The sequence below is a fragment of the Rhododendron vialii genome, chromosome 13a, assembly GCF_030253575.1.
Source record: "Rhododendron vialii isolate Sample 1 chromosome 13a, ASM3025357v1".
Taxonomy (NCBI): Eukaryota; Viridiplantae; Streptophyta; class Magnoliopsida; order Ericales; family Ericaceae; genus Rhododendron; species Rhododendron vialii.
The window spans coordinates 5,659,754-5,686,917 of NC_080569.1; the positions used below are offsets into that span (position 1 = coordinate 5,659,754).

The 27,164-nt window shown below is 38.3% G+C and overlaps 3 protein-coding genes and 1 pseudogene across 4 annotated transcripts; 2 read left to right on the top strand and 2 right to left on the bottom strand.

The window, feature by feature from the left end:
• Window positions 1-3,862: 3,862 nt before the first annotated feature.
• Window positions 3,863-14,463, top strand: LOC131312719 (uncharacterized). 2 transcript variants are annotated; one of them, XM_058340660.1, is made up of 14 exons: window positions 3,863-4,377; window positions 6,053-6,162; window positions 8,067-8,129; window positions 8,220-8,412; window positions 8,593-8,697; window positions 8,793-8,923; window positions 9,025-9,604; window positions 10,199-10,264; window positions 10,478-10,554; window positions 10,908-11,189; window positions 11,521-11,860; window positions 11,944-12,093; window positions 12,758-13,294; window positions 14,019-14,463. In XM_058340660.1, the coding sequence occupies exons 1-14, from the start codon at window positions 4,111-4,113 to the stop codon at window positions 14,199-14,201; spliced, it is 3,084 nt and encodes a 1,027-aa protein (XP_058196643.1). In that variant the 5' UTR covers window positions 3,863-4,110; the 3' UTR covers window positions 14,202-14,463. The 2 variants fall into 2 exon arrangements, with proteins under 2 accessions (XP_058196643.1, XP_058196644.1); XM_058340661.1 differs by lacking the exon at window positions 14,019-14,463 and having other exon boundaries at window positions 3,880-4,377; window positions 11,944-12,223; window positions 12,758-12,945.
• A 554-nt stretch (window positions 14,464-15,017) lies between these two features.
• On the bottom strand, window positions 15,018-17,361 carry LOC131312720 (ras-related protein RABA5b). The gene is made up of 2 exons (XM_058340662.1): window positions 16,758-17,361; window positions 15,018-15,555 (listed from the first exon to the last, which is right to left on the bottom strand). The coding sequence occupies exons 1-2, from the start codon at window positions 17,089-17,091 to the stop codon at window positions 15,242-15,244; spliced, it is 648 nt and encodes a 215-aa protein (XP_058196645.1). The 5' UTR covers window positions 17,092-17,361; the 3' UTR covers window positions 15,018-15,241.
• Window positions 17,362-21,766: 4,405 nt separating this feature from the next.
• Window positions 21,767-22,833, top strand: LOC131312724 (cysteine-rich repeat secretory protein 55-like). Its single transcript, XM_058340665.1, has one exon. The coding sequence runs from the start codon at window positions 21,950-21,952 to the stop codon at window positions 22,736-22,738; it is 789 nt and encodes a 262-aa protein (XP_058196648.1). The 5' UTR covers window positions 21,767-21,949; the 3' UTR covers window positions 22,739-22,833.
• On the bottom strand, window positions 22,785-25,795 carry LOC131313811 (asparagine--tRNA ligase, cytoplasmic 2-like; annotated as a pseudogene).
• Window positions 25,796-27,164: the final 1,369 nt, after the last annotated feature.

Below are 27,164 nucleotides of genomic sequence, written 5' to 3' on the forward strand. Positions count from 1 at the left end.
GCATGAAAAATATTTTGAGTGGGATCATATGGATTAGGGAAATGACGCCCATGATGAGTTTTGATAATTAATATCTGCTAAGGACAAGCTAAGAACATTTATTGAAAATGTCTTTGGTGGGTATTAATTATTAAAATACGTTATTTGTCATCATTTTCCAGAATTAGTTTGAGGTGTGCGCAAGCTGACCCATAATATCTTGCATGACAAAAGAGAAAAAAAACACTAATACTCAATTTTCGTAAAGAAGCAACAGCGATCGATCTATCCCGGCCCTATCGAATGAAAAATTATTGGGAAGAACCATAATGTTTTACTTGATATATTCTTCTCGTCGGGAAGAATCAATAATCCACAAAATTTGGACGCAAAATTAACAAATGCGAGGAAGTTTTGAATAAAAACAAAAAAATAAGCCAAGTAGGTTATGTAGCCAAAACATCCTTTTAGAGATGAAATTGAATTTCAAAACCGTATCATCTTTTCTCAAGATACAATTATCAGTTTTTAAATTATAATGAAAATTAGTACTGCAGTAAAAGTGTTTAAATAATACTCCATATTATAGATCTCACAAATTAGATAGTTTCTTGATTCAACATAAAAATAAAACTTAAAAATGTTTCTACAAAATAACTTTTTAAGGCCCCATTCCATTAAGGTTCCTATTTTTTATGTACTTATTTTTTGCTTTACTAACTAAAAAATAAGTACTTCCTTTAGCGGAACAGAGCCTACATTTTAACGGAATGAATTTTACTTCAATCCCCATAATAATTTTAACGAAATGTATTTTAATACTACCACTAAAACACTTGCGTGCCATAAACCTTATGCAAAAAGCGCATTATCTCTCCAATCCGGTCGGTCTGGTGGTCAAGCCTGAGACTTAGGGGTCTTCTTCATTCTAAAGTTCCACGTTCAGATCTTCCTAGGTGCTCGTAATTCCTTCGGAACCCAATCATATGAAGATTTGCTCCAATTTTAATTGAGATTCCCGCTAGTAAATAGTGCAATTAATCCCCAAAGATTAATCGATGTTCGATTTCTTGCCCTTGCTGTCACGCCCTCGATTTTCAGCTAAAATAATAATATATTTTCCACAACAAAAGTCTTCCTCTCAACTATATTTACCCTTAACTGTCATGCCAATCCAAATAAAGAATCAAAGTCTCTTCTTCTTCTCTCTAAATTTTTTTTTTTTTTTATACATAAAGTCTCCCAAACGTTTACAATTAAATGAGTTCCATACTGATCAAGGAGAGAAATTTACACATAGTTTTACAACCATTTTCGCAACCATTTTCGCACCATTTTCGCAACCATTTTCGCACCAGTCAACCAACCCTGCTTTAGAAATTCACCAAAAATTGTATACTTAACCAAATTACTTAATTCCAACGCAATCTCTTCTTAACTTAAATATGCAACTCCTGTAAAAGACCCAAAGCCACCCAAAATGTTCATCATGCCCAGAAGTTAAAAGAAAACAGCCACGCACAGATTCGCACATCCAGCAAACAGCCAGTATTCAAAAATTCATAACTAATTGTGTGATTATCGGTTTTGCATGATCTTGGTACCGAAATCTTCGTATTGAAACGAACTTTAACAGTTATGAAGACTCCAAAAATTGATTCCTAGCAGAAGGGCCCCAAAAAGACAGATTACCAGAACCCACGAAATTTTCAGCATACACTAGATTTATTCAAGACTCAAAATAGATGATCAAACTTAATCCTTGCACATCAAACCAACACTTAACACATATAAAGAAGGCTGGAGATCCCTACCTCAAGTATCAAGACCAAGTTTTGAGCTCAAACCAAACCCTAGCCTCCAAATCCGAAATATGCCTCCACCGAGCTAGATCTTCCCACGCGATCCGAGGGCCGAGGATGAAGATATGTGCGTGGGTTTTCAAGGATTGATGGTGGAGTAGCAAGAATTTGGTTGAGGGAGTGAGAGAGAGGAGACCGAGAGAAAGGGAGAGGAGGGAGAGAGAGCTGGCGTTAAAAAAAGAAAAGGGGAAAGTGAAGTGTTCTCTTTGTGAGTGTTGATACATATAGCCCTAATGCACTAACACCCCTGTATTCAACAAACATCACATTATAACCTCCAACTCATACACCCTCACACATTAACAACATTTTGTTCAAAACTTAAATTCATATTTATTTATAGACCAATTGCATTATAAATACCAAAGATTAAATGATGAAATTACGGGTCTCTACACTTGCAAAGGGCATGTTCTTTCCAAAAAAATTGATGTTTGACAAAAACTAATCCGGTCACCTAAGTTATTTTTTTAAAAAAAGTAGTAATTGATTTTCACATTTACATTTTTATAATCGCACTATCTCTTCTGTCTCATCGTAATGTAAATTTAGGGTTTATGAAAAGAAGACATGACTGTATTCTTTTCATATACTGTGCCTCGTACATGTGTTAAAAAAAAAAGGGAAACTTAAATAGGGGTCCTTACCAACATAAATACTTAAGTCTCCATCCTAGTGGGTTTAAAAACTTATCTTTCCATCCTCAAATTCAAATAAATCCTAAACTACCCTTTCTCTCTCCTAATTTTCAAAATCCTTCTCTCTCCTTATCTTTTTTAATTATCCCAAATTTCTCTCCAATCTTTCAAACATTTCTCTCACCTAATCTTTTTAATTCTTTCACTCTCCTAATCTTCTCTCTCAGCTACAAACACGTCATAAAAATCATGACAAATATGATAACATTAGAGATCCATGTTGATTACCCAAAAAAATCATGACAAATTTTCGCAAAACTATCATGGATATCATGACATAAATTTATCCTACAAATATATGACAGATTTATGCAAAACTGTCATGAAAATCAACCATACATAATACATTAAATTTCAGCTACAAACACATCATAAAAATCAAGACAAATTTCTGCATAAGGTTCGTTTGGTCAAAACCCACAAATCTATGATAAACCCAAATCTCTGTAAACGTAGAAATCATAAACTCCCATTATGCCAAGAATCATGGGATTATTTTCCCATTTCATATTTGAATGTTCAAGGTAAAAGAAAAGGAAAAAATAAATGAAACAGCAAATTCTGATGGGGCAAAATTCTACAAAGAAGAAGACAATATCACCGGAATTTGAAAATCACCATCACCATCACCACCTCCGATTCCAAAGTAGATTGGTGAGTGGCGATTCAACCATGGCTCGACTTCGGAAGTTGCCGTCGAAACCCAAAACCTATTTATTTCCATCGATTATGCATATCTACCACGATGTCGGTCTACAAAGTAGCGGTGCGATGGAGGTGTGACGGGAGGGGTTGCCGGAGAGAGGGGTACAACGGTGGTGCTGCTGCTGTGGTGGGTGGTCGACTGATGGTGACTTGATGGTGATGGACGAAAATGACGATGGTGTATTGATTTAGGAAACATGATGGGGATGAGATTCTGTTAATGACAAAAATGACGATGGCGCATAGATATTAGGATAAATTCGTGAGTGAAACAGTGGGGATGGGCTTCGTAAATATAGGAAACATGATGGAATAAGATTCTGTTAATAATGGGAACATTGTAGGGATAGTCTTGTTTGAAACGGTGGGAATGAGATATATACAAACAATAATATATTTAATAAATGAATAGGGGTATAATGGGTAATAATAGATTTTGAGGATAGAAACATAAGTATTTAAAGGCTTTAAAATGGACACCTAAATAATTAGGGTAAAGAAGATGGCTAATTAATTTCTTAAAAAAAAAAAAAAAAGGTATGAAAATCACGAAAAAGTGCATTAGGTTGTGGGCCAAAACACCTCATACGTGTGATGGAGATTTCTGCGCGGGACACACTGCAAGTGTTTATGATTCCAGGGCATATGCTCTGCCTTGCCCTCATACGTGTGATGGAGATTTCTGCGCGGGACAGCGTGCAAGTGTTTGTGATTCCAGGGCATATGCTCTGCCTTGCCCCATAACGCCTCTCCAATTAGAACGCCGACGACGGTTCGCACACGCAACCAACGCAGCTCCGATCGCGTCGCGCTATCGACCGTTGAAGTTAGGGATTCCGTCCTCGTCCCCTCGCATGTGATGGACGATGGACTCTCTGCAACACAGAGTGGAGACATGGATCAGAGACCAAAGGACGAGGATCTCAAACCTAAACGTGACCTGGCCCCCTCAATGGCGGGTGCCGGTGAGCTGGCCCTGGACTAACGGCAGGGAACAGAGGAAGCGAATCAACCAGGAGTACGAGCGGAAGAAGAAGCAGCTTCAGAATCTCTGCGGCGCTGTCAAGGCCGAATCCCTCTCTGATTTGCAAGACATTCTCTGCTGCATGGTGCTCTCCGAGTGCGTTTACAAGGTACTACTTGTGTACTAGTTTTCAATGCATCTTTGATTTGCAATTGTGGTTGAATTTGTCGAGTGTGATGTAAGACTTGATTGTCCTTATGGTTTTCGTGATTTGTCATGATGCCAAGTGCCAAGTGGCAATGCCACCTTGTCATGAAGGAAGATCAATAGCTTTGTAATGACTTTTCTACTGTTTGATTATTAACATAAGTAGATGTTACTTAAGTTGGGGCCGAGGCACGTAATTTTTGATTGAGCTGATAGAAGTAATCAAACAGTCAAATAGAGGCTCGAATCAAGTGTCCTAGGAATCAGTTGGAGCATGTGCTGTTAGACTAGGTCTGATAAACGAGCAGAACAGCCCGGACAGCTGATTGTTCAAGCTTGATTTATAAAATTAACGAGCTTCAAAATTTTGTTAGGGCTTGGCTTGTTTATGAGACGAACCGATCTCAAACGAGCTTTAATCGAGTCGATCACGAACCGATTTTGAGTAGCTTGAATTTTCAGACATAATCAGTTGAGCTTTACTTCGTTTGAAAGCTTAATGAGGTTCAGAAAGATGTTCAAGATTGGTCTGTTTATGCAACAAACCGATCTAAAACGAGCTTTTAATGAGCTCAAACTCGGCGATTTGGTTTGTTTATGAGCCCTATTTTAGACTGGTAAGAGAAGCTGTATTGTGTTCGAATATAGGGACTCGTATAATTTCGTAGAGAAGTATTTGCACAACCAAGTTCGAACAATCTACTACACGGCTCACTTTGCTTGTTTAGAAGCTCTACAGGTATTACTTGATGCATGATCCTTGACTTTATTTTGCTTGAACTTTTACAACGTACTCAAACTTCACGTCTGTGTAATATACTATTATACGGTTTTAGCGGAATTCCAACCTACCATGGATATGTTTGGAACTTGGTGGGAAAGAGGAAAGGGAGGTTTGGAACTTGTGGACGAGAAAGAGAAATGAAAGAGTAGTGAGTCCTATTTACTCGACATCATTGAAACTGTTCCAAGATATAGGTTGTGTTTTGGACGTCAATAAGAGACATAAGCCATTACGGAAAGGAAACTGACAAGCTTGCTTCCTTCCTTTGTTTGATTCTTAGTTTGGGAGAGGAAATAGTACAAGGAAATAATAAGTAAATCATAACTAAATTAGTAACCATCATATACTAGCCAGCTTTTCGAATAGTTGTTTTTCAATTTTGGCAAAAATCATGTCCGTGAAAATTTTGCTACATTTGTTGTCTAGATTGTAAGCTACTCAAGACATTGCTCGTCCTATATTTGGGTTTCGTCCTGGGTATTGGAAGATCTAAAGATAATTGTGAAGTAGTTTGAATTAGCAAGTTGTATTCGGTAATGAGTGACAGACTGGTAGAATCACCTTTGTAAACTAGTATGTTGGCTTCCTCTATATGCAAAAAAACACATGTAAGCCTTGTGGCGGTAGAGTTGTTTTTAAAAAATGGCAATTCAAGAAGCTGGTAATGGAAATTATGCGTCGTATTGTTTGCATATGGGTTCCTTCAGAGGTGGCCTAATAATTTTTTTGGTAGTAGCTCCTTGTTATGCAATTATCCATCTTTTCTAGTCATGAGTACAATGTATTGAAAGGCCTCTTAAAACATTTGCAATCACAAGATTGGCATTGTTTTACGCGATTCATTCTTCCTTAGAGACCTGCTGCTGAGATGGTTAGAGCAGTTAACAAATTTAAGGCAGACTTTGGAGGACAAGTTATTTATTTAGAGCGGGTGCAGCCTTCTTCAGACCACGTTCCTCACAGGTCAGTATTTGTGGTCATAATCTTTTTGAACTTCTACTTTTTTCAATTGCTTCTTTGATAACCACCTTCTCGTTATTGCAAATTTGCAATCTTCTATTTATTTGGTAAGTTTGATTGTGGCCGGTGGTGGTGGGGCGTTAGATGTATGTAAAATTACCTGTTCTTTAGGAAGTCAGATTGCTAATGCAGTAATGCTTCAGTTCAAATTTCCAACCCGACCATGTTCATGGTAGGCTTGTTTTTCGGTTTGGAGTGGCTTGATTGAAGCTAAGGGCCAGCAACATTTCTAGTTCTCTAAAAGGTTACAGATCACCTTAAACAATCATATTTTGGAAGGTGTTAGAGATACTGGATGTGAAGCTATGTCTCAAACTGGAGAATCCTTAAGACATGAGTTGACCAAGAATATCATGATTTGTCCAGCCAAAATAGGGTAGCCAATGTGTCAGTTGCCTCTAATTTTGTTTTATCTTTGCCTTCTTCTTTTTTTTCTAAGTAATTTGCCTTCTTCTTTTGACAACTGAAGTTCATCTCATTATTTTATTGAATTACTGATTTACTGTCATTCCTTTTTTCCTTCTTCTGACGAGGGCCAATGTTTCATGATTTCATAGTTAAATTGGATGCATACAGTTGCAGGGTCTGAAGTTTCCTGGCATTCTATGAGATGTCGTAATTGCATTGCTATACTCTTGGATGGTTTCTTTTACTTATCTCTGCCCCTGCCTCTGTAGCTGGGTTGCTCTGTCGCTGTAGTTAATTATACGGAGAATTAGTCTTATGTCTACTTTATCTGTTTACTGTCAATTAGTTGTCCATATTGTTTATAATTTAGTTGGTGTAATATCTGGTTTGAACAAATAGCTTACCTCATGCTTGATTCTCGTTATAGTTCCCATCCTATCTAGGTTGGACAAGCTGATGTCCCCCATTTTCAACCAGCGCTCAACAATTAAGCAGATTGAGCTTCACTTGGGTAGCTCTGGGTAGACTTGGGGTTTGGCTTGGTCTTGCTGTTCTTCACTTCAAGTGGAGCTTGTGTGGCTGTTCAATTCATTGCAAATTGTCTGAGTTGCAGCCTCACAAGGCAAGTTGACTTTGCCCTTTTCTCCTCCTTTCCTTCAGGATTGGCAGAATCTTCCTGAGCCTAACGAGAGTTTGAACTATTGTATGTTGCATAGACCCCAGTTTCATGCAGAAATCTCATACCATCTTAGTCTTTGATTTTGGAAGTCAGGATCGTTTTCAAGGACTCTTTTAGTGCTTTTCTCCTATATTTATGGTATGACAACATAGAAGAAGAAGAAGAAAAGAGAATGGAAAGCTGTTTTAACATTAGCCTTCTTCCTGCTATAACAACATATAATCTTGCTTCCTGAATTTTGAAGGTCAGGATTTTTTTTATGGACTCCTTTTAGAGTTTTAGAACTTTTCTCCTATATCCTTGCTATGGCAAGGTTTAAATAAGAAAGAAGAGAGAAAGGGGAATCTTTTTAACATTGAGTGTGTGTTCAACTGACATCTTTCACTCCTTTGATAATCTCTCTGCAGCTTTTCACCTCTCTTAGTCACTCTTCTAGTTTTCTTCTTTTCCAATTTTTTCAATGATTGGTTCTTACTTCTTCCATCACTTGTACCCTACCTCCTCATTGTAAGCCAATTTTATACTTTGTTTCCCTACCTATAGTACAATTATGGTATTGATGCATTACTAATCATCACTCATCTGATCAACATCCTATGTGCAATAATACTGGTGTATTGGATGCTAGTTCCCATCCAGGAAGCTAAAAGAATGCAATTTTCGTTGAAATTATTTTGATTCTAATATCAATGATGGAACTTAATTGCTGCTTAATGGCTTTGATTTATGATTTCTGTTCTTTGCATTCTTCTTTCTGCAGGTATCTGTTAGCAGAAGCGGGGGACACATTATTTGCTTCCTTCATTGGGACTAAGCAGTACAAGTAAGTCTGATATAATCCTTCATTCATTAACTTCAATCGTCTTTTTCTTAGTTTTTCTAATATTAAGCTATTTTTTTCCCAATTATAAAGGGATGTCATGGCTGACGCAAACATATTTCAAGGTGCCATATTTCATGAGGATGCTGCAGAAGATCTTTACGGTATTGCGACTACTGAATCTGTCACTGTTGACAGTCAAAAGATAAGAGTCGAGAATGTTTCAAAGTCCCTTGAAGCAAAGCCAAGGCAACCAAAATCCAGCCCGAAACCTGCTGTTCATCGGGTAAGGGATCAGTTTATAATTCTCAATTTTGCATCTCGACATTGCATGTTTTATCTTTTGGCTTTTGTTTGCTATCCGGTTTTGAGTGGTCCCCCATCTGCACCCGCTGCCCCAAGTAGGAAGAGACATACCTATGTTATTCGTATTATAATAATTTTCTTTTCGAATTCTTATTTCTAGGGATTTATGGCTCGTGCTAAAGGTATACCTGCATTGGAGTTGTACAGGCTTGCTCAAAAAAAGAAACGGAAACTTGTGTTATGTGGCCATTCACTTGGTGGAGCAGTAAGTTTGGGTGATGTATTTTTGCTATCATCTAGGACAGAAGCTGGTTGTTCATGTGATATATATTTTTTTTGCTCCCTCTTTCGACTGTCTAGGTGGCGGCCTTGGCTACCCTTGCCATTTTGAGGGTTATTGCTGCTTCCTCGCCATCAAAAGACTATGGTAAAGTTCAAGTCAAGTGTATCACATTCTCTCAGCCTCCAGTTGGGAATGCTGCTTTAAGAGAGTAGGTTTAACATCACCTTATGTATGGTTATTTGTAACATCATATTCGGTATTCCTAGCGTCGTAAATATTTATTTCTGACACCATTTTTTTCCCCTTCAGTTATGTTAACAGAAAAGGTTGGCAGCATTACTTTAAGACTTACTGTATTCCCGAAGATCTGGTTCCTCGAATCCTCTCTCCTGCTTATTTTCATCATTATAATGCACAGACCCCACCTATCCCGGGTGATGCCGGAGATAGTGATTTGTTGATGTCAAATGAAGGATTGAGGAAACAAAAGGCCGAAAAACTAAAACAGAATGAAGGGGAACAGCTGGTTCTAGGTTTAGGCCCTGTCCAGACTTCCTTCTGGAGACTTTCTAGGCTTGTCCCTTTAGAGGGTGTCAGAAGACAATTCAATAAATACAAATGGAAACAAGGTGACCCTGTTGAGGAATCTTCTGTTGCTAATTCTGCCCCAACATCTTCACTCCATGATGTGGTAGCTGCACCACAGTCTCTTGAAATTCAGGAAGGTTCTGATGGAATTTCTCTCGAACCATTAGCTGAGAAAGAAAGAGGCTCCCAAGATGAAGCAAAAGATAGGAAGCCATCTGGAAACATCAATGCCACTTTCAGTGATAATACTAAGGCGTGGCGTAGAGTGCCAAATTTACCTTCTTACGTACCCTTTGGCCAGGTAGTCAATATGAACTGGTACCTCTGCAGTGTTCTCTGCTATTTAGTTTTAAACTGTTAAGAGTTTTTTTTTTTAACTGGTATGACTTTAATAATCTTTTTGATAGTCCTTTTTATTTTATTATAAAGAAATTTGTTCCATCTTTTGAAACTTTGAACTTTTCGACTTCCCAAATATATTTATTCCTTTTTCCTTTTTCTAATTTTTTTAGCATGCTTGATGTGTTAAAGCTTGTCAAACCTAGAAGTTGTGATGTTAAGTTTTGGCCATCTTTAGATATCTTTTCCGTTTTTAACTAGGTAACTTTGTTTTAGTTGTCAGCATCCTTGGTAAGAGGGGACAACTCTGCTAACTTCCATGTGAACTGGATGGACCATCCATGGGAACTGGATGGAAATAGCTAGTGTAAAGGACATAACTCTCTCCTCATTAAAGTTCCTTGAGAACATTTTTAGTTTACTAGCAGCATTATTACGCTACCCTCAAAAGAACATGGTATGCAATCTTCCCAGTTCATCTTAACTCATGTAACTGATATTTCAAATTTTGAAGTCCTTCGACCGTGAACTCAACATTTTATTTCTTTTGTGACAGCTCTATCTTTTGGGAAATTCCTCAGTGGAGTCGCTATCGGGTGCCGAGTATTCAAAACTGACGTCGGTATAACTTTGTTTACTTATTGACATTCAAACAATGGTTCAATATGACATTCGAAATTTTAAGCACTTTGTCCTGGATGAACTGTTTCATTCTATTTTGTTTTCATTATTCACTTCACATATATATTAGTATACTTTAACTAGTATATTAATCTGTACATTCAGCTTGTAGAACTTTTCATTTTTTGCTTTGATTTGGCAAAGATAATTTCAGGTCAGATCTGTGATTACTGAAGTAAGGGAACGTTTTCAGTCACACTCAATGAAGTCATACAGGTCTAGATTTCAAAGGTATAGCTAACTTTTCTGGAAGTTTGCTTTTGTTTTTCCAGCATATGTAGCCGGTTGACTACGAGTTGGATTTTTGTTGTGCTTGAAGAGCAAGATCTATTCCAACATCTTTAGCACATTTTCTTGTTTTGCTATTTCGCCCCTGATTATTTGGAGAAGTGTTGGTAGCTTTCTGAAGGAAAAAGTGTTTTGTCTAGTTCTCCATTTAGCCACACGTTCAAAGTTCGACTACTTTCTTAAAGAAAAAATTGTTGGTAGCTTTAACCCTTTTAGCATGAAATTCATCTGGATATTGGTGTATATCCCTGTTTGTTAATTGGATTATCATGACTTAACTCTCCTTTGTCTTGCAGAATCTATGAAATGTGCACGACAGACGAGACTTCAACCTTCCTGGGAGGGGAGCAACTGCAGCAATTTCCTCATTTGCAAAAGTGGCTAGGTGCTTCAGTGGCTGGTACTGTTGAGCTTGGGCCCATAGTAGAGTCTCCAGCTATTCGTGCAGCCACTTCCATTGTTCCTCTTGGATGGAGTGGTATTCCGGGTGAGAAGAATGGGGAAACTCTGAAAGTAGATATTACTGGCTTTGGATTACATCTTTGTACGCTGGTTCAAGCTCGTGTTAATGGTAACTGGTATTGACCTTTATCCTTTGAATTAGTCATCTCTGTTGATATATAGGTTTGGTAACTTCGGTTGTTCCTAGGAGATGATAATTCTATTCTATATTGGGTTGTACAAAGGGGAACACCATGCTACTTTGCACAATTTTAGGAGAACTATTGCTCCACTTTTGCAAGATGAAATTTAGTCAAAACTGCTAGTAGTAATAGTCTACACATCTTAGTTTTGCTAAAATCTGTTTTAAAGTTTGTCTGTTTGGTGGAGAGTTTTATGATTCATTATCTTCATAGAGGTCCTTCTGTGTGATGGGTAATCTGTTGCCATTGTTTCTCTTTCATTCAGGTGCTCAACTACAGTGGAGTCATTTCCTTCATCACCAACATTGTCTTCGGATGGTGGAGTAGAGCAAGATATACAAAAGATCCGCGTTTCAGTTGGACCTCCGCTAAAACGGCCACCTCAAAATTGGATGGTGGCAGATTCGTTTCTGCCTCATTTTTCTTCTATTGATTCAAACTCTGTTGATCTGAAAATGGAACAGGATGTTTGCACATTTCATCGTGGAAAATTGCTCGCTCCTGAAGGGTTGAGTAATTTTGTCATCTTTTGTACTAGTGATTTCTCTACCGTCTCGAAGGAGGTTCTTGTTCGAACCCGCAGGGTGCAATTGGTTGGCCTAGAGGTATTCATTCTACACTTGCAACACTAATATGTTATTCAACTATTTATTGCTAAAGGTGGCAAGAACATAATGTGTTTTTCTAGGGTGCTGGCAAAACTTCTCTTCTCAAGGCAATCTTGGGTCAAGGAGGACTTACTGCTACTAATATTGAAAATTTGGAAATGCATGTTGATATTCAAGAAGGGATCGGTGGCGGTTTGCTCTACTCAGATTCAACAGGAGTAAATTTGCAGGTCCTTTGTGTTAAATTAACTCAATGTTTTGTATTTTTAAGGTCTCCTGAGTGTAATATGTTTCTCTTCTTATGTTGTTACCACTTCTGGTGTTGGCATTCTGATGTGACGAAGAATCCTAAACCTGCAGGTCCTTTCATAGTAGATTCTTGCCATACGATTAGTCGCAGCGATAGAGTTTGGGTAAATCAATTACACCCAGTTCAGTTCCCTTAATTGGGGTTTGGATGAGTGGATTGGTATAGTCCTAACTTCCAACCTTTGGGATTAAATGTACAAAGGGCTGGCTGTCCTCAGGTTGGAACCTTCCGCTATAAGGTTAAAAGCCAGAGTTTTAACCAGTGAACCAGTGCCTTTTCTTAGGGATAGAGTTTGAATACTAGTAACGACAATGTTATTTTTACTTTTTTCGGTAATACAACTAACCGCTTACTGAGAAAAAAGGAATTAGCAAAAACACAAAAGTAAGGCTTCTTATCCGTCTTGCTCCAATTTTTTCCGAATTATGCTGTCCGACTTTTTGTGGCTTTTTTTCTTCTTTTTCATATTTGGGTTTTGACCCAACTGGTCCAAACCCAACTTTTTCTGAATTACAAGTTGGCAATTGTTAAAACAAGGCGGTAACCTTTTTTTTTGTGAATATTTGTTTCATGTTACCCTGCAGGACCTTCATATGGAAGCATCTCGTTTCAGGGATGAACTTTGGAAGGGAATCCACGATCTTAGTAGAAAAACAGACTTGATTGTTCTTGTGCATAACCTGTCCCACAGCATACCTCGATGCAGTCTCTCAAATGCATCACAGCAGCAGCCAGCCCTCTCACTTCTGCTGGACGAAGCAAAGGTCCTTGGGATCCCTTGGGTACTCGCCATAACAAATAAATTCTCAGTTAGTGCACACCAGCAAAAAGCAGCAATAAATAATGTTCTTCAGGCATATCAAGCATCTCCAAGCACAACTGAAGTCATCAATTCTTGTCCGTATGTTATGCCCAGTGCTGCAAGTGCTCCTCTGTCTCAGGGAGTGGAAGATGCAAATTCCGATGAGAGGATGGGTCCTCAAAAGTTTATTTTTGCTCCTTTAAATCTTGTACGGAGGCCTTTCCAGAAGAAAACAATCGTTTTCCCTGTAGAGGGTGTAAATGCTCTGTGTCAGCTTGTCCATCGTGTGCTTCAGAGCCATGAGGAGGCTGCTATGCAGGTTAGGATACTTTCTGTCCTCAGTAGAAACATCTCATTCATATATGTTGATCAGGATACCAGAAAAGGAGAGAAAAGACAAGTATTTATGTTATTAATTGATGGTAGACATAGTAAAAGGATCTAAAACAGATAAATTGAGGATGGAGAGGTATGTGAAGTACTAATCGTAACCCTTCGAACAATATGTTTATTAGCTGAATCTTGTGAACTGTGGATTGGGAGAGGGGTGCACGAACTCATGGTGTAAATCCTTGAGTCTTTGACTCAATGAATTTGGTACTTGGGTAGTTGGAATATGTGTGGGGACTGGGGACTAAAAAGTGAGGAAATATGAACAAAACGTTTAACTGAATGTCATATCCTATGGATGTGACAAAGTTGTTTAGCCCAAATATCTGTTTTTGCAACCTGAAGTGAATACATAGAAATATGTGGCTATGGCATTTTGTTGCACACGGATACTCTGTCATTAGTGAACTCATCTCTTGTGGATTAGCGTAAAAGATACCAGGTAGAAAGTGGCTGATTGTAGTCGTCAAAGGAAAAGAGTCTTTTCCTCGAATTCTTCATGATGAATAGAACAAGAACCAGCCTACTTGGGACTTGCCATTGCTATACTTGTGAACCTTTTTTTTTCTTATCAATTCCGTTTTTCCTTTTATATGCTTGTAGACAATTCCAAGCTTGCTTATTTCCTCACGGTCTCTCTTTTTGTTTCAAAGGAGCTTGCAAGAGAAAAACTTCTGTTGGAATTGACTCGAGAGCATGCCATGGCTGTAACTCGAGATTCCCAGGCCAAGGAAACTTCTTTATCTGCTGCAGCTATGGGCGCTTCCGTTGGAGCGGGTCTTGGTGTTCTATTAGCCGTTGTCTTGGGTGCAGCATCTGCCCTACGGAAACCATGATATCCTCAACAGTTTTGGTCCAGGGCGGTGTCAACTACAAATCTTCCAGATGTATAATTAGTCAGCTAAAAGGTGCTACAGCCTTCCTGTTAGTGTATCTATTAGTTTTCTAATGTTATGAGATTTGATAATTTTTTATCAGCAGCAAATAACCTGCCATTTATTTATTTTTGTTAATAGTTATTAATCAAAGGCAAAGAAAACATTGGTGTTTTACGGTTTTCGTAATGCCTATTTTGATGTTTATTCATCTTTTCTGGTTGATAATTGTACTCGATGTAACTCTTCAAGATGGTGATGAATCTCTTGTATATTGACTGCACATAACACGATGCCGAATTTCTATTGATATACAAGCTCTTCAAGATGGTGATGAATCTCTTGTATATTAACTCCTCAGTTTCAAATGTACTTGACGCTCTCCTCTTGTCTGAAAAATGGCTATCTGCTGAACATATAGATGGACCTGTTCTTTTTGTCATCATCATCTTTATTAGTTGCCATGCTAATTTCAGAATTAAGGGTTTTGTTTGGATCAAATTTTATTGAACTTTTATTTTTATGGGATTTCTACATCAGTAGCACTTCAATTCCAATCCTGTTTGGAGCTGTGGCTCCCATTGCGTCACTGTATGTGGCATTGCCATTTACCTAGCAGAAAAATGAACTTTCATGGAGAGGAATGCAGTCTCCGTTGAAGCTCACAAAAGTTATTTTCACTGGATAATTTGATAATATATGGAACACTCAGACCATAGGTTTGCAGATAAAATTCATTGAAGCGAACACCACATTTCCCTAAATGCAACCAAAAAAAAAAAAAGCTGAATGAGTCACCCATTTTATCAAGTTTGCGCAACTCAAGAATCCTCCTCACAACATAAATAAAGGTAACCAAAAATACATGTAATTCTCATCAAAGTTTACTCCCATGCTTAAATTCAGAGAGAAACTAACAGTCTCCAAATTCTTGTAATTAATTCCTGAAACGAAACGAACTAAAAAGAGAACTGTTGTGTATAACGTGAAAATAGGAGTCGTCAGGAACAGCAAGATAAAACTCCCTTTTGCTTGGACATGTCGGACCCATTAACTAGGGTAACGCGATTGACAGATAATTCAGCCTTGTAGGAATCGGAGTTCAACATCTTCCTGCTGACATCGTTGTAGATTTGACGAATAACTATCTCAAAAGCCGCATTAACGTTAGTAGAATCCAGGGCTGATGTCTCGATGAAGAACAATCCTTCTTCTTGTGCAAGGCTTTTGCCTTCATCGATGCTCACATCTCTAATGTTCTCCAAGTCACACTTGTTTCCTACCAAGATTCTTGCTACTGTAGTATCGCAATGAGCTGCATGGTTATCACATTAAGAGTTAAAACTTGTTGACATAAAGTAATGGCAATTTCAGACGAATGACAATCTGGGTAGATGTCATCGGAAAGGATCGATGCTAAACATGCGATGTTTAATACTTCATGACTAACTTTTAGCTTCATGATTCTAAGACAAGTGCCAATGGAATATCAATGTGGAAAATCACATCTAGATAATTTAGGACTTCTGCACTACTTTCCTTCACAATCTTTTGAAATATTTCTGCATTACTCTCCTACACAATCTTTTGAGAGTTGGGACTCGAGGGTCATGAACCCGCGCCCAGCGGAAAAGAAAGCACAATCAAGCATACCCACATTTCCAGCCTTTACAATAGACTATAGCAAGTATACTCCACTGATAGCGTTTTTCACACATTCTAATTTCTACTGTCAAAGGGACACGGGACCTATAGTGCGACAGTATACATTTCAAAAAATCTGGATCATTGATTGTAGAGATGAATGATTTGGATAGCGCATTACCCACAGCACCAGGGTCCCTACGTCCCACATGTAGCATACTTTTAGCAAATCTAGACCGCTAAAAAACACTTTTGGACTTCTTGGATTGTGCACTACACCCTTGTAGTGCACTCCCACACTACAGGGTCCACGGTTCCTTGTTGGAGCTATTTGGAAACAAAAAACTTTAAGCATGTGCCCTGACCACAAAAGGTGGATACTTCATTTTACCTAAACCAAATGCAGACACACTGTTGGGAAAAAAAAGTGACTTTTTTAGTTTTATTTTGCCAATCTGGGGTGCTCCAGAACCACCAGGCCATTTAATTTCCCAAATGGTCATTCCCATCCTATTATGTTCAATTTTTAGTAGAAGAGGATGAAAAATCTGATACCCAAAAAAAAAGAATGAAAAATCAGGCATACCCACATTGCTAACCATCACAAATTACCATAATCAAGTCAAGAGTACCCACATTGGTAACCATCCCAATTAACCAAAATCAAGCATACCCACATAGCTAACCATCTCAATTTACCAAAATCAAGCATACCCACATTCTTAACCATCCCAATTAACGGAAATCCAGTAAAAAATCCACTAGTTCACATTGACAATTCCACAAAACCCACAAAGCAGGACAAGTAGTAATAGAGTAGATAAACGGTGTAAAAGTAAAGCACATAGAATTATACAGTATCAAACGACTTACTGTTGAGCTCATCGAGCCATCGCTTGATGCTGTCGAAGGTGGTGCGGCGGGTGATATCGTAGACGAGGAGCGCACCGAAGGCGCCGCGGTAGTAGGCGGAGGTGACGGCGCGGAAGCGTTCCTGGCCGGCGGTGTCCCAGACCTGGGCTTTGACCTCCTTGCCCTCGACCTCCAACACCTGGGTCTGGAACTCCACTCCCACCGTGGCTTTGGAGTGGAGGTCGAACTCGTCCCTGGCGAACCGGGATAGTAAGTTGGATTTCCCCACTGCTGAGTCGCCTATGACCACTATCTTGAACAAGTACTCCTCTCCCTCTTCTTCTTGATTACCCATTTGTTGGAGAGAAAGAAAGGAGGGAGAGATATTTGTAGTGGATGGGATTGGAGGGGTGTTGGGAATGGGATCGGGAAGAGAAATGGGAGTGAGGTTTTGGAGGAGTGAAGTGAGCAGAGACTGACTGCGGAATTGACGGACAGATGTGGAAAATAAGACTTTCGGAGGAATTTTTTACACGGGATTGTCGGGGTCTTCATATTTTCTTTCCATTTTTTGAGCAAATCTTCCATTTTGATAACTTGGGATAGTTTGCGCTTTTGCTGGTACCCAATAGCGAAACCAGGAATAGGGGTGTCAAATGAGTCAGGCCGGCATGGCACGACACGGCACGCTTTTAATGAGCACGTGGACGGGCACGGTTTTGGCCGGGTACGGCATGACACGACACAGTTTTAGTGGGAATGTGGACTGACAAGGGGCACGGCACAAAAGTTGACCCGGCACGACACAGTTCTAGTCGGACACGGCACGAATTGACGGGGATGAAAGGGCACGATACAAGGCATGAAAAAAAATTAAATTAAATAATTTGACTTGAGACTCATAAATATAATGTGATTAATTAACAATAATTTTAATTACAAAACAAGGCATTTTAGTTTCATAATTTATAAAAAATAAGCTTTTAAATTGGAACAACTAACAATAAATAAGGAAAAAACTAACTTTAAAGAAAAAACTTTCATGTGATTCGAACCCAAGTCCTATGCAACTTGTCACACATCACAAACCACCAAGGTCATTAGGCCCCGTTCCAAAACTTGAATAAGTTCTTATTTTTTGTTCAATAATAAGGGGTGTTCCACAAAATAAGAAGTAAGTACTTATTTTTTGGTTAAGACAATTTTAAGCTCAAAAATCATGTGTTTATGCAAATAATTTTCCTATCAATATGGATCTTATTTGATAGATCTCATTGAGATTTTTAATACGGTGCAAAAAAAATTGAAAAATTATTTTTCATTTACGTTATTTTTGAGTTTGAAAATGTGAAATAAACTGCTTATTTGAGTTTTCTGGAACAACCCTTCTTATTTTTCTTTGAGAAGTTCCAAAATAAGTACTTATTTTTTAAGAAGGTTTCTGGAACGGAGCCTAAGAAACAAAATTGGTTTTAAAAAAATAATCTCTATGGGGTTCAAACCCAAGTCTTTAGGGACTTGATACACATCTCAAACCATCAAGGGCAACAATCTTGTTGTGCTTATAATTGGAACAACTAATATATATTATTATATAAAAACGGGTCTCTTGTACTGCAGCCGCAAAATTGCAACACAATTATGACGATCTATACCGTTCATGTTGTTGTTTTTGGTGTTTTAATCACTCGCAAATTTTCAGGTCTATTCGGTTTTGGAAGCCCTTTCATCGGGACATAGATTCATTAATAGAATTTTTTTTTGTTATGTGCGATTAAGTATATAACGATAACCAATTTACTTTATTTTTTGCATGAATGATATAAACACTCCCACATAAAAAGGTAGATGGTTCCGATTTTCAAAAAACAACTCAGCGGCCTTTAAGTGGTGCATTATAGGACTTTAACTCCTTTGAAAGTACTGAATGTGTTCCGATCACGTGGTTTCCGACATCCGATGTAACTTGGGGTGGTGGGGAAAGTCATAATCACGTAAACACTCAACCATTTGCAGTCCGCCGCCACCAGGAATTAGTTTGTGGCCATGGTAATAGTTTACGGTCAAGGTTATAAGTTTGCGGCCACATGGGATGAGTTTGAGGACACAATTAAAAACGGTACGACACAGCACGACCAAGTAAAACGGGCACGGCACGAAGCACGGCACGATTGAAAAATGGCATGACATGACACAATCAAGTAAATGGGCCAGCACGGCACAACACAATTAAAACACGGGCCAGCACGGGACGACATGATTTAAGTAAATGAGCCCGCCTGACACAACATGATTGAAAAACGGCACGGCATGATTTAAGTAAATGGGCACGGCACGGCACGACATGATTGAAAATGGCACAGCACGACATGACACGATTTAATTAAACGGGCAGGCACGGCATGGCACGACACGAAACTACGGCTGGCATGAAGCTAAACAGGCCAGGCTGGCACGACACGGCCCGTTTGACACCCCTAACCAGGAATATAATATATCCAACGCTAAAATGGGTTGGTGGGTGAAACGGGTTGGGTTAAAATTTACATATAATTTTTTTTTTTCAAAGTTGACCTGGGCTATAGTCCACTCCATTCTTTAACAAGTTCTGCCATTACAGGCACCTCGATTGATTTTGGAGTGATCCATCTCATTCTGAACTAGTAAAAGAGTGTAATTGAATGAATTTTTCCGGTGAATCTTACTATAATGTAGGAGTATAGAAGTAAAACCCTACTTATATCTCTCTTTTATGTTCGTTGTTTATTTTGCATCTTTATTCTGAAAACTTATTTTCATTGTGAACTGGTAAAAGAGTGTAATTGAATGAATTTTTCCGGTGAATCATACTAGAAAGTAGGAGTATAGTAGTAGTAAACAGTATTTGTCTCTCTCATTTATGTTTGTTATTTGTTTTGCATCTTTATTCTGAAAACTTATACAATGGTACTCATATATAAATTCATTTCCTTCATAACACATAAATTTTACTCATAGGGTAAGATTTTTTTTAAGATAGTAATGTGATTTTCATCTCAAAGGTAATATAAAAATTGGATGTGTCTAGCATTGGTCCCAAAGTGGTGCGCTAAAGTGTTGTATATACTAGTGGAGGTGGTAAGTGAAATTACTCTATTACCCTTCTGTGTTAAAAAAAAATACTAGTGAGAGAGAGAGCGCTGAAGAGTTTTTTTTGGAAAAATACTTCCAATGTTCCTTGCATCTTCAACATGCGAGGCCTGTCTAAAAACTACATCGTCCCACTACAAGTCTACAAGATCTTAGTTCTAAGAAGTAGGTCTGTCCAGTGTCCACGAATCGGCCCTTGAAGACCATCTTGCAATAAAATTGTTGTCCTGATAGACCTCATGCGAATGTAAAACATTCAAGGGAATTTGCTTTCAATTGAAGTTAGCCTTGATATTTTATTTTTTACTGAAAGATCTAACGATATTATATTTTATATTACTACATATTATAAAAGTCTTAGGCGAAGATCCATTCCTTTATTAATGTTAAAACTGCCCAGAGTGGCAAACTCCACCCAAAAGTCCAAGTGGGGGAAAAAGTGCAACTTCTCACTGAGTAGCAGGACCACTAAAGCATGATCACCATCTTGCATGGTGGTGGTGCTAAAATGGGCCACTTAGTTAGGTGGAGTGGTGGTGGTGCCAGTTAGTACAAGAAGGAAGGGAAGTGGGAGAAGGGAGGGAATGGAAGAAGGTTGTTTTTGTACTATGAGAAGGAAGGGGGAGAAGGGAGGGGGGCCCGGGGAGAGCTTATTCTCTTGGAAGGGTCTTAGCTATCACCACCCTCAATCTGTCAATCATAGGATTAGCTAATTTAGGTGGAAAAAGACCGAGTTACCCCTCAAACCTTTTTTCCGTGTTCTCAACGCAATGATTTAACGATGACAACCAAGTAATTTCTCATATTATTAACTCTTGTTAAGTTACCAGTAGTCCCAAAAGCTTAAACTGTTAGGAAATGGGCCAACAATGTATATCAAGCTAATCTAAAACTCTCGTTCATGTGCAATCTCGTCTTGCACGTGGAGATGCAAACATCCACACATATTGCGATAGAATGCAAATGAGAGAAATATAATACAAACGGGGAACAAATGCAAATAGAGACTTCAACCCAAGACCCCTTGCAATCTGAGCTCTCATATATACCATATTAAGTTACCAGTAATCCTAAAAATTTAAGCTATTAGGAAATGGCCCAACAATGTATATCAAACTATCTAACAGTTCACCCATATTAACTACTACTCAAACCAAGTACAATTAGTTAATCCTCCTCTTAAATAATCTCTCCTTATAACATATCCGTCTCTTATCCATCATTCTTCCTTATCCACCCAATCCGCCCGGGACACAAGCCGCAAAGGAAGACCACTCCAACAAAAGAGTCAAAGCACCCGATAGATCCATTAATCTACTGTAACACCCAGTCCCACATCGGAAGTCTACATGGATGATCTTGGGCATATAACAAATCTTGTGGGCTACTACTAGTACCTTGTGCTTAGGCTTTTGGGCCATGTGGTGTGGCCTGTGCATCAAAATCAAGGTACTGGGCCAGTGGTCTGCTTGGGGCGTTACATCTACTGTCGCCAAAGACTATCTAGAATCAGTTGAACTTTAGCCATTATTTAACGGAGCCCTACCTCAAAGGAATTTGACTAATTCTCATTAAATTTTCTGGCTGCTATGCATATCTACACAGTTCTAGAATAAAGCTCATATCACTGAGAAATGTTAATGCTTCAAAGTTTGGAAGAAGAGGAAAGCCTAAATGCACGTGCTCTCATATGAGATTTGAAACCTAGTCCTTAGGTTTGGGATATGACCGGACTGCAATTTAGCCCCTGAAAATTAACCAGATGGGCCAGATGACTAATTGCTGCATTACTATGATTCCATTATTGAGCAGCTAAAGATGAGTATCAAGACAAGAATAATGGCTACAAAATGAAGTGGAACCTATCGCTAATTTCTACTCCAATGGTTTTTGACAATTCATTTTTTCTTTCCAGAAACTTAGACATTTCCCCCACTTGTGCTAATGGAAGACACGAAGTCAAAAATATCTGCTTTGTCCATCCCCCCCACTTCATTTCCCACTACTACTCAGCCTATAAGAAGAAGAAACCCATGTAGATACCATCAAGAGAGCAGCAACCCAGGAAACAAAAGAAAAAACACATGGGTTTCTTAAGCCATCTTCTTATCTTGCTCTTACTCTGCACTATCTCTGCAGAATCTGCAGATCCTTCGGGTGTGTTTTGCAATACAAAAGTTAACATTTCTAACAACCAAATATCATCAAACATCGATAGCTTACTTCCCCAGTTGGTTCAAGGAACTCTGCTAAATGGGTATATTGCCACCTCCTTTGGAAAAGCTGAAAACCAAGTCTATGGCCTAGCACAATGCAGAGCAGATGTTACCGGTAACGACTGCAAAACTTGCATCGAAGGTGCAGCAACAGAAATCCGAAAACGCTGCCCAAAACAAGCTGATGCAAGGATTTGGTATGACTATTGCTTCCTAAGGTATGACATAAAGGAATTCTTTGGAGAAGTTGATACCGGCTATGGAATTTTCTATGCCAATGTGCAGAACGTGACCGATCCAGATACTTTCAACAAAGAACTCGGAGCTCTGATAGATAAGATCTCTTCGGAGGCTGTTGTGCCCGGGAACAAAGGGAATGGGAGAGGAAAAACTAAGCTGACACCTTTTCTTACACTCTATGCATTGGTGCAATGCACAAGGGATTTGTCACCGCTACCTTGTAAACAGTGCCTGGCTATAGCTGTCAACACTTTCAACTTCCCTAACTTCTGCAACAACAAGAAGGGATGTCGAGTCCTATATAGTAGTTGCTATGTTCGATACGAACTCTATCCTTTTTACTTCCCTCTAGATTCACAAGATGAATCCGCCAATTCTTCACTGGCTTATTATGTGTCTGTTGTTTCAAAACCCTAGTGTCATAGTTTGTATTGAAGATGAGTTTAGATGCCAAAAGAATGCATGAACTTCTGAATAAACCGTATTTCAATTTGAACTCTTCACCTCTGAAATTATTGTGTATGTAAATGTACATCAAATTTACATTCAGAGCCAGAAAATTATTTCTCCAACACTTTGCCAGATATTTGAATTAATTGGTGGCCTTTCCATGACTTCTGGGGAAAGGGATCACCTCTCTGACATCGATGAGGCCTGTGGCATAAACAACCAGAAGATCGAAGGAGAGACTGAAGCCCGAGTACATGACGGTTCCATGCCTCCGAAGATCTAAATACCACTCATACTGCTCTTTTGGTAGGTTCAATTCCTTAATCCTGCAATCATGAATAACAGAAAATCAGTAAAAAGGTTTTAGGTTGTTTTAGTCTTTATGTTTATAAGATATAAAGGTCAAAAGTAAACACATTTTTGCCATATTACTGCTACTGGAATCACACTTAACCAATAACAAAACAATATGACAAACTCGGGGAAAATACTAATCAAACTTGAACTATCGTGTGCTCATACCGGGTAGCTAATACATTGAACCGTTCCTCGTTTTGGCCAGCTCTAATCAGCTTCCCAGCCTGCACACAAATATCCACCAAATTAGTGACTAGCAATATTGCACTAGATTAAAGTGAAAGCCCAGAGAACGAAGAAACAAAGGCTAAAAATATGGTGGTGGTGTTTAACATGTTGAAGAAAGAGGCTCAAATTACCTTTGGTAAAACCACGTCAAATGCTGCAACTGTTTTTCCATCACCGTTCAGGCGCACATAGAATGGCTGAAGTTCTTTAGGGTAATTGTGTATAATAACTGGCCTTTTGTAGATTTCATCAACCAGATAACTGCAGTCACAAAGCCATTAAGTTTACCTCTCTCTCACTCCCCCAAGACTAACAGCATGACAGATACTGCTACCATGTACAAACCTTTCATGTTCTTCAGTTAGAGGCATACCCAACTCGAGTTTTGCTTCAAAATTTTTATCTTTGACCTACCCAGAAAACAGCGACATGACATATGAGTTAATTATGGGAAATCAAATCCATGTACAGACTGTTGTAACCAAGGACAACACAATATTACCTGTTTTAAAACCTCCACTGCTTCCGCATATGAGATCCTTTGGAATGAACTTGATGTCAACAATAGAAGGCGGTCCACAATGGTTGGGTCAACCCGTTTCGAGAGAAATTTCAGATCTTCCGAACAATTCTCCAGCACTCATTTGCTCACAAACTTCAGAAAGTCATCCGCACAGTTCATGGCATCCTGGAAACCAAAAATGATACAAATACTAAATGGAGGAAGGAAAATTTACTATGTCTGTAATATCAAAGCAAGTTAATTAAGGGAACAAAACATCAAGTAAGTCCAAAGGGTATTACGTCCAGCTCATAATGCAAAACTGCTTTCATGAGATCAAAAGAAACAGACTTTTCTAATTGGATAAAAAAATGTTAATACATCAAAAAGAAAATGAAATAAGATGTATACTATGAATTTTTCACGCATACCAAATAGAAGCCAGATGAAACATAGTTAGGTCTACAGCTGGTGCAGAACAAAACAGCTAACAAGAGTTTAGATCAGAAACAGAGATGGAAAAACTTGAACAAGAGCAATATCAAGAAGCATGGACACTGATAAAAAGCAGAAAGTTTATGGAATTGTTCCTCTAACTGAGAGAAAGCTATTTCAAGTTCAATCATCCACATCTCTGCAACTTGCTTTTTGACTCCAATTTTTGTGCTCGGAATCTGGGCCCAAATGAGTACACATTTCCTAGAGCACATGCATAGCTTTCAAGATGAAGGCGTCCAGAAGCCGTTAGAAAAGTCTGGCGAGAGAAGAAGTCTTCGGAAAATTCCACCTTCACTCTCTCAGTTTTAACTGAAGTTCCAGACTTGGATTTTTCTCTCTCTTCCAACTGTGCAGCTAGCTCATTTGTCTTATGAAGATCCTGAAGTGCAGCAACCAGTGCTTCCCTGTTGCTTTCAGTTCTTTTGAGCTCTTCAACTTGTTTACTTTTTTCATTAATGGAAGCCTTGATAGTTTCAAGGCTAACACCTCCAGTATCATCCATGGCAATGGCCTCCTTTTTTATGGCTTTGCCAAGCAGAGTTGTAACTTGGAACTTGTCACTGAATCCTTCACTGTCTGTGGTTGTGATAATGGGCATGTCCACATAAAGGAACCCATTGTTCAAGAAGAAGGTGTGAGTGGCTTGAGTTAGGGAATGGCGAATACGGGTAATTGATGCCACCTCAACAACAGGGAAAACAACACAATAGAAATGTCATAACAGCTCTCAAAATCGAATAATACAAAGATGAAACAAATCACTTATAACATGGAAATTCAGGAAAGAACGAAAGGACTAAGCCTATCTCATTATTTTCATTTTGGTTGCAGTATGCATGGGAGTCACAGGACAATGTTAAATTTGCTCATCAGAAACCCCTATTTGAGTAGATTTTGATAACCAAATATCGTAATAACAAGCAGCTGGTATTTGGGGAAATAGGGGCTACATATAGAACATCAGAATTACTCTAAGTGAACCCAAAATACAAAATAGCAATTGATCACCATAACAATAAATTGCAATGGGACTATGAGACTACCGTAGTTGTCCGAGATCGAAAGTGGGGAAAATCGCTTAGCATATCCAGTGGCAGCCGCTTCTTGGACAATGGGTACTTGTCTTGAACTACGGTCCCAACATGCATAATTTTCTCTACTTTGAGCTCGATTGCATGTTTTCCCCGTACGTTTACGGTTGGCTGCTGCAATATTCCCTCTACTAATATGCAAGTTCCAGTAGCCATAACTTGGATTGGAGGAGCAATTGATGAATTCACCAAAACCTAAAATAATTCAAAACCAATCATCAAAGAAAAATTCATTTACGAACCGAAAATCCATCCAAAATAATGTAGCAGTAGTGATATTTACGAATCTACAACCTGAATGTGTCTCTTCTTTGAAATGAAATTATAAAGAATTGTTATAAGGTCCATTATAGGATTTTGTAACATGTCCAATCCACCTCATATTTTTAAAACATCTCTAGTCCAGTCCATTAGTTTTTTTAAAGTCTCAGGTCCACTTCATTTTTTGACAGGACAAAATTGTCCCTTCATTAAACTTTACACAACCACCACCACTACCGCCGCTGCCACCACCACCTCCACCATCACCGCCACCACGCCACCACAACCATCACACCACCACCACCACCACAGCCACCAATACGTCTTGCTTTTCTAATGTCTCATTGGCGTTAGTGTTTTAAGGAAATAATTTGCAGTCTAAAAGTGCAAATTTGCAATTTAAATTTTCATTGGTGTTAGTGTTTATTTAATAATTTGCAGTCTAAATTTGTGTGTAGACTACAAATTTACACTTTTAGACTACAAAGTTTACGAAATTGTCTTTATTTGCAGTCTAAAAGTACTATAAATTTGCAGTCTAAATTTTCTCAGGCATTGGTGTTTAATTAACAAATTTGCAATCTAAAAGTGCAAATTTGCAGACTGCAAATTTGCATTTTTAGATTGCAAAGTTTATGAAAGTGCATTTATTTGCAGTCTAAATTTTTTCTGGCATTAGTGTTTAATTAACAAATTTGCAGTCTAAAATTTCTCTTTGCAGTCTAAAATCTCGTTGGCGTTAGTGTTCATTTAATAATTTGCAGTCTCAATTTGTGCTTAGAATGCTAATTTGCACTTTTAGACCACAAAATTTATGAAAGTGCCTTTATTTGCTGTTTAAAAGTGCAAATTTGTAGTCTAAATTTTGCCTGGCGTTGGCGTTCATTTAACAATTTGCAGTCTAAAAGTGCAAATTTATGGTCTAAATTCTCATTGGTGTTAGTATTTATTTAATAATTTGTAGTCTAAAATTGTATGTAGACTGCAAATTTTGCACTTTTAGACTGCAACGTTTACGCAAGTGCCTTTATTGCAGTCTAAAATTGCAAATTTGCATTCTAAATTTTCTCTGGCGTTGGTGTTCAATTAACAAATTAGCAATCTAAAAGTGTAAATTTGCAATCTAAATTCTCATTGGCGTTACGTTCATCTAATAATTTGCAGTCTAAATTTTGTGTAGACTGCAAATTTATACTTTTAGACTACAAAATTTACGAAAGTGCCTTTATTTGCACTCTAAAAGTACAAATTTGCAGTCTAAAATTTCTCTTTCCAGTCTAAAATCTCATTGGCGTTAGTGTTCGTTTAATAATTTCCAGTCTCAATTTGTGTGTAGACTGCAAATTTGCACTTTTAGATTGCAAAGTTTATGAAAGTGCCTTTATTTACTGTCTAAAAGTATAAATTTGTAGCCTAAATTTTCTCTAGCACTGATGTTCAATTAACAAATTTGCAA